Genomic DNA, 7,553 nt, shown 5'->3' with positions numbered 1-7,553 from the left:
GTTTTTTTTGCCTTTTTTAATTTTTTTTTTTTTTTTTTTTTTTAGTTACAGAAAAAATTAAAACAAAAAGCTCTCCCTCTTTTTTGATTTATCTTCCTAAACCAAATTTTTTGTACGTTTTATTTTAGATTTTTTTGTTATCATTTTCTTTTTATTTCTTTTATCTTTCCCATCTTTTGTTTTTTTCCCTTCTTCCCTTCCCTCCTGAATTCTCCCCCCTCCTAGAACCGTCTGCCCCCCCTCAAGACGTAAAATGCGTCAGCACCAGATCCACCGCCATTCTGGTAAGTTGGCGGCCCCCGCCGGCCGAGAGCCAAAACGGTGTCCTGGTTGGATACAGCATCCACTACCGAGCACTGGACTCTGAGGACACGGAGCTTAAGGAGGTGAACGATATCCCCCCAACCACGAATCAGATCCTCCTGGAGTCGCTGGAGAAGTGGACAGAATATCGCATTGCCGTGGTGGCGCACACGGAGGTGGGGCCGGGCCCGGAGAGCTCGCCTGTAATCGTCCGAACCGACGAAGATGGTAATTTCCCCTCCTTTCCGCTTCTTTTCAGCCCCCACCCCCATTTGAGACTCCCTTGCAAAGCAAGACCGTGGATTTGGTGACGGCAATGAATGGCGCACGCCTCCATGTCCCCGACCGCGGCGTGCACCCCCCTCCCCGAAGCGTGGGCCTGTTCTTAGTAGCGCACTTGCTGTTGCCATCAGCAGGTCTTGCGAGTCGGGGCCCCCGTGGTTTTCCTCCCCTGCAAATCCATGTCAGGTGCCCAAGTCTTGCCGAGGCTGCTGCCGCCCTGAGCGCCAGCCCCACCTGCCCTCGCACGTAGCAAAGAAGTGACACCCGAGTTCGCTGGCACAGGAAGGGATTGGGAGGGTTTCTTCCCCGTCAGCCCCTGCCATGGGTGTCTGTCTTAGATCAAGTGCTTGACATGGGAGAGGGATTTGTTAACACCCTTCAAACACTAGAAGAGGATAGAGACACAACCAAAGGGGACAGGATTAGGAGCAATGGCCTCCAGCTTCAGCAGGGGAAATTCAAGTTGGAGATTAGGAGGCACTTTCTGACAACAAGGGGGGTCGAGCCTTGGGACAGGCTGCCGAGAGAAATCGTGGAGTCTCCGTCCTTGGGAGTTTTCACGAGCAGGTTAGACGATGCTTGGCGGGGATGGGTTCGTCGGGGTGATCCTGCCCTGAGCAGGGGGCTAGACTAGATGACCTTGTGAGGTCCCTTCCAGCCCTACTTTCCTATGACCTTATGATATTCTTCATCCATCATGAAGAGGCAAAAAAGGGGCACATTTTTTTTTTGCCCCATTTTAGGTCACTTTTATGAGCTCTCTCATTTCCTTGCCCCCATGCAAGTACCTGCAAGTGGAGGTGGTATCTTGTTCAGAGAGATAGGGGCCAGAGGTGCCGCGCTGCTCTTGTACACTGTTTCCTCCAAACTCCCTTTCATCCCAGTCGTTTTCCAAGACAGCTCTTCCTATTTCATGAGCTGGGATCTTGCAAGTGCTCCCAGGCACCAGGTATGAACATCATCAGTGACCGACAAGATGGGATGCAATGCACCCTCAGCAAGTCTGCAGATGACTCCAAGCTGGGGGGAGTAGTAGATATGCTGGAGGGCAGGGCTAGGATTCAGAGTGACCTAGACAAATTGGAGGATTGGGCCAAAAGAAATCTCATATATATGAGATTTCTTATATGTACGCACACACATATACGTACATACATATATAAGTGGTGTTTCAGTTTCATTTTAATCACAGAAAAATGTGGGTTTGGGGTTCCTGAAAATCGGGGATTTTTTTTTTTATTGGAGAAAACCAGGATCCCTGGTGCTTCTTCCCCTCTGTTCAGCACCGGGGAGGCCACATCTGGAGTCCTGTGTCCAGTTTTGGGTCCCCGCTACAGGAAGGATGTGGAGAAATTGGAGAAAGTCCAGTGGAGGGTGACAAAAATGGTTCGGGCTGTGGAGCATGACTTGTGAGGAGAGGCTGAGGGACCTGGGCTGATTTAGTCTGCAGATGAGAAAACTGAGAAGGGATTGAATAGCAGCCTTCAGCTCCCTGGAGGGGGTTGCAAAGAGGATGGAGCTGGACTGTTCTCAGTGGAGGCAGATGACAGAAGGAGCAATGGGCTCAAGCTGCAGCAAGGAAAGTTGAGGTTAGATATTAAGAATAATTTTCTCACGAGGAGGGTGGTGAAGCACTGGAACAGGTTACCCATCCTTGGAGGTGTTTAAGACCCAGGTAGACAAAGCCTTGGCTGGGATGAGCTAGTTGGGGCTGGTCCTGCTTTGAGCAGGGGTTGGACCAGTTGTGACCTCCTGAGGTCCCGTCAGCCCTCATTTTCTACGGGTCTGTGATCTGCGCTTCAATGGCAAGGGCTTGACTAGAGCCAGACCCCTTGCATCAGGCGTCATCTTTAGCGTCTCTCACTCGTGTCCAAGGCTCTTCCGGCTCCTCAGAAATCAGATCTCTCCCAGGGCTTGACGCAGAGAGTTACAGGTCCCTTGATCAGGCCTTGTTGGGAAAGAGGCTTGTGAAAGGAAAATTGTGCATCGGTATGAAACGGTCCCACCATCCCGCATCCAGATCACTGAGCCATGCCCTGGGAACCTGCCAGGTCCACCTGAGCAGCAGCCGAGGGGAGGCCCAGGGCCACTGGGTCTATCCCCAACTCCCTGCCTACTTAGGGCTCTCGAGACACTCGCGCGGGTGGAGTAACCGAGCCCAGGTGCTAAATGTAACGCCTGCCCCCTCTCCTCTCCTTCCCTGCAGTGCCCAGTGCCCCACCTCGGAAAGTGGAGGTGGAGGTCCTGAACTCGACTGCCATCCAGGTGTTCTGGCGCTCGCCAGTCCAGAACCGCCAGCACGGCCAGATCCGCGGCTATCAGGTCCACTACGTACGCATGGAGAACGGGGAGGCCAAGGGCTTGCCCCAGATCAAGGACGTCATGCTGGCGGATGCCCAGGTGAGGACTTGCTTCCCCTTGGCTTTCTCGGGGGGCTGGAGGGGTAGGGTGTTCTGGCCACTTGTGCAGGGTGTAGCCCCCAGGGACGCGAAGCGCTGATAGCAAACAGTGCAGCATCTCCAGGGCCCAGCGTCATCCATGGCTGTCCTGCAGTTATTTGAAGCTCCCACTCGAGCTGTTGAGGAGGAGCTTGGGCTGCTCTCCCAGCACCAAACTGCGTAGTCTCTGTCCTTCCTGTTCCCGGGAAGGCCAGCGCTGGGGGCTGCCCCTATAAGTCAAGCAGCGGTCACTATGGACTCTACTAACCTGTCCCTTTCTACTTCTTCCTTCATGTCGGCCCAGGTCACCTCTGACCTCCAGTAGTTACTTGCCCGGGGACTCCTTCCTCATGCTGTCTCTGTCTTTTCCTCCTTCTCCCTTTTGTGTTCTCACTTGCAAATCCTCTCTTGTTCTCTGCTCAGTGGGAAACGGATGACACCGCTGAATACGTAAGTACTGTGCTCCTGCCCTGGTCCCAGTGCTGTCCCCTCCCTGCCCCACTTCATTTGTGGCGTGACGTTTTCCTTTCCTTTATTTTTGCAGTGCCAGCTTGTCTATTGTAAAGCCTCTAATGGTGTTTCTGTGCATCGTGCCCACCCAGTGCGCTTCTCTCTGCCTTCCCGAGTGCTCCTCCGCTCCGCCGGCACATGGCAGGGTTCCCCCCGGGCTCTTAGGCAAAGGCCGAGGCAGCTGCCTCTCAATCTGGGCGCTGGTTTGGGACCAAACAAACTTAACCGTAGGTTAAAGATGGGCTGGCAGGAGCGAGGTTTGCAAATGCATCAGGGCCTGGTGGACGGCTGAAAAACGTGGCGGAGCTAGGGATTAATGAGTGTTCAAAGCCCTATTGCTTCTGAACCATCAGGGCTTGAACCAATGCGCTTGCCCTTTGGAAAGCCCAGGTCCTCGGCTCTTTGATGGTAGAAAGCACCTGCATTTAGCCCTCGTGCCTCCGGAGGGGTTGGACCTTACAGCCAACACTGTCATTCTGATGAGCTTTTCCTACTTCTGTTTGAATGCTGGCATGTTGCTACAAAGCCACTGGGTAAAGGCCAGCGGGCAGGTCCCAAAACATCCATTGCTAAAACACGCCTTCCTTTTCCACTGAAGTCCAAGTGCCTATAAAGGCAAGTGAGCATCGTGACTCCCATTTTACAGGTGCGGACACTGAGGCACGGGAGCAGGGAGGTACCTTGTGCCCTGCTCCTGAAGCTCTAGAAAATAGAGCCAAGGTTTCCTGGCCCCGGGTCTAGCGGCCTGAGCTCTGGGCCGCGTTGCCTCCTGATCCGCTCACCAGGACGGTGGTGTTTGTAAGGTCCACCCGCTCGCTGTCCAGGCCGGTGCAGGTGTTCTCAGGACCTGGTGCACTTCTGGAGCCTCAACTTTGGGGAGGGCAGGGAAGGAGATCAATCGAAGACGTGCAAGATGCCCTTCTCCCTTCCCCCGGAGCTCTGGGGGGAACCCTGCCGCCCGTGCCCCCATCCTGTCTGAGTTATTGTGGGTTGTCTTGTTATAACGCAGCCCTTTCAGAGGGCAGCATTGCAAACGGACCGTTCGGGACGCCTGCCTCATAACGAAAGCTCGCGGGAGCCAGGTGTTGCGAGCGCAATAGAGAACGGGAGGTCTGTGTTTGGAGTTTAACCCAGAGCCTTAGCATGCAGGCAGCAAATGTCGCCTCGCAGCTGGCATTCGAGTGATCCCTTTAATATTACGAAGGCATTTAAAAAAACAAAAAAAAAATCTCTTAGGAGAGAGGGGAGAAAAAAAGTTTAATCTCCTTGAAGCCACTGAGCCATCCTCTGAGACGGCGCGGGGGAGAGGGAGGCTTTGAAGCGCGCAGCCGTGTTTTGATGGCTGAAGCAGCTTGTGTTGAGATAGGGGATGTGTTTGAGGTGGGTTTGAGAGACGGCGTGTTTTCATCCGGGTCCCTGTGGACGAGGGGTGTTCGCAGCTGGGGGGTGCCCGTTCCCCCACCTCCGTGTTTTCCTACGACTGCCTTGTGTTTGCAGCTTTGGTGAGCGCTCCTGCATGCTAGAAAGGGCCGAGGCTCCCGCAAGAGAAAGAGGTTGTTAAAACCCTCCTTTCTTTGGGATCTTCCAAACAGGACATGATCATTGCTGGGCTCCAGCCCGAGACTGCCTACTCCATTACGGTGGCTGCCTACACCATGAAGGGGGATGGCGCTCGCAGCAAACCCAAACTGGCTATGACCAAAGGCGCAGGTAAGAGTCTCGCCACCCGTCTTTGCATTTTTCTCGCACTTCCCAAGGCCCTAAGTCGAACCAAATCCTCCTTTCTCTCATTGCAACTGAAATGCCTGGCTGGAAGGGAACCTCGTGCCTCAGTCCAGCAGGGAGCCCTTAGCTCTTTACCCCTGCCTCATCCTCCTTCCCCTTGCACCAATACAGCAGAGGTCTTCTGGTTGCCCCTACAGAGAGCATGCCCCCTCCACACCAAGGGCAGCCGCCGGGTGGTGGTGATGCTGGGAGTAAGCGGCTCCTTAGCCCTGTTGGGCTTTCCTGGAGCTCAGGCGCGCTCCTCCCGCAGGGCCCTCGCCAAGCTGGCCCCCTCGATTGCAGAAGCTAAGGCCGGGAACTTCTCGGGCCAACTGTGTTCAGACAGCTGACAAGGGAAAACCGAGCTGGGATGCCGTAGCATGGCGGCAGGGCGAGTTGCAGAGCCAGGAAGGGGAATGCACATCTGTGCCATGGGCAGGATGTCATGGCTCCGAATCCGTCCCGGGGAGCGTCGTGTTCACGGGGGCTCAGCGCACGGGGCAGGGCAAGTGGTTCCCGGAGCCGCGAGGATCAAGTCTCACCTCCCTCCCCCAAGTGTTTCCTGCACCTGCCCGACCAGCCCCGCGGTGCCCGCAGCCTGCCCCGTCCAAGGGAAAAGCACTCCCGCCAGGATGCTCGGCGCGGTCCTGCGGGGGAGCAGCTGCTGGGCCCCGCGGCCAAGCGGAGCATGCAACGAAGGGAGTTTGCTGGAAGAGCCGGGAGGGTTTGCCATGACGGTTTGTTCCCTTAAGTACCGGGACCGTCTCCAACTGGGCAGGAAAGGCAAAGAGGAGAGGGAACAGCTTGAAATCCAAGTAGACTTGCAAACAGCCAAGCCGGGGAAGGGAGCGCGGTGACAGCTGAAGCCGCCCACTCTCCCGTCCCCGTGGGGTTGCATCTGATGGCTGTACCCTGGCTCAGGACTCGGTACAGAGGGGAAGTACAGACAGCGTTGACCTTTTGCTAGACAAGTCTCCAGGACCTGGGCTCTGCCTGCCCTTCCAAACCTCCCCAGCCGGCTCTTTCCTTCCCTTTGCCTTAGTGTTTGTGGCAGAGCAGCTGCCAGCCTGTGCATAAAAGAAACGGGGTCGCAAGAGGATGCGGGGACCAAGTGGAGGAAAGGCAACATCTCTGTTCCCCAAACTGGTGCTTCTGCTGCCCCCCCTCAGCGCCCACCGTGTGCCTTTGCCCCCTGGCTCCCTGCGGGGGGGCCAGGGCCATGCCCAGACATGGGACAGACGGTCTAGGACCTCCTTTCCCTGACTCATCTCAAGACACCTCCACTGAATCGCATTTACCTGCCTCTCCCCTTCCGCTGATGCTTTCGGGCAGCTGCTTTCCCCCCTTCTCAGTTCCTTTCTCTGTTCCTCTTCTTGCCTTTCATTTCCCCCTTGCTCCTCCGCCCCCAGCAGCTGAGTACATTGACAGCAGCCGCCCCGGGAAGTGTTATGAGCTCCCGCTGCTGGGATCAAAGGCCCTTGGTCAATATGGCATAATTAACCTGGACATCCCCCTAGGCCCCCAAGCCAACGTGGAGCCACAGCTGAACGAGCAGCACAGCCAGGAATCGAGTGCTGGCCCGGATGGGAAGCAGCAGGCGTAGGCTTTGTGGCTCGCACCCTTATCCCTTCCCCGGCACCTGGCCTCCAAAAGTCACGGGCTTTCACTGGCTCCCTTTCATCTGGGCTTTCCTGCCCAGTCGGAGGCAATCCTGGGCCTTGCAGGAACAACCCCTCGGTGACACCTCTCCAGACATGGACCGCAAGCTTCATGCAGATCTGCTCCCTGGTCCTTGCCGTGTCCCTTCAGTTTAGCCTGGCCGTCCCAGCGTTGTCCCTTCCCTTCATCCTCCCACCCGCCCCGCTTCTCTCCCTTATTTTCTCCTTTCTTAGTCTCTTCTTCTCTCCCATAGCCTTTCCCCACTTCGTCCCTCTCTCTTCCCCTGCTGTCCCCATCTCTCCCTTTTGAATCTGCAGTACAGGTGCATCAATCATGGAGGGGACACGTTCTCCAGCAGAGCAGCTATTACCCAAAACTCAATTTCCCCCAACTCGAAATAGCTATTTTTTTTTCAGGTCTTTCAAATGGCTCTGTAACGTCCTTATCTCCTTCCACTCTTGAGTCAATATACCTTCCGAGAGGAGAGATTTCTTTCTTTATCGTTCAGGGCTAGGGGCTGAATTTAAATACTGTAATACATCCCGTTTTCTTCTTTAATGTCCAAACCAAGTGCAAAATAAAACACTTCCCCCTCCA

The 7,553-nt window shown here is 55.2% G+C and overlaps 1 protein-coding gene across 15 annotated transcripts in view; it reads left to right on the top strand.

Annotated features, from left to right (window-relative positions):
* PTPRS (protein tyrosine phosphatase, receptor type S) overlaps window positions 1–7,553 on the top strand; it is a 208,540-nt gene that overhangs the window by 143,240 nt on the left and 57,747 nt on the right. For 7 of the 15 annotated variants that reach the window (XM_019513449.1, XM_019513447.1, XM_019513445.1 and 4 more), the window contains 4 exons: window positions 226–531; window positions 2,792–2,985; window positions 3,447–3,473; window positions 5,126–5,243. The exons of 5 other annotated variants lie outside the window; for them this stretch is intronic. In XM_019513449.1, coding sequence (XP_019368994.1) covers window positions 226–531; window positions 2,792–2,985; window positions 3,447–3,473; window positions 5,126–5,243 — 645 coding nt within the window. The remainder of the gene's footprint in view (window positions 1–225; window positions 532–2,791; window positions 2,986–3,446; window positions 3,474–5,125; window positions 5,244–7,553) is intronic. 3 more of the 15 variants (XM_019513454.1, XM_019513453.1, XM_019513448.1) reach the window with 1 other exon arrangement.

Source organism: Gavialis gangeticus, unplaced genomic scaffold (genome assembly GCF_001723915.1).
Source record: "Gavialis gangeticus isolate Ggan-Ray unplaced genomic scaffold, GavGan_comp1, whole genome shotgun sequence".
In the NCBI taxonomy this organism is placed as follows: Eukaryota; Metazoa; Chordata; order Crocodylia; family Gavialidae; genus Gavialis; species Gavialis gangeticus.
The sequence above is the reverse complement of the archived record's forward strand: the minus strand, read 5'-3'. Positions and strand labels throughout refer to the sequence as shown.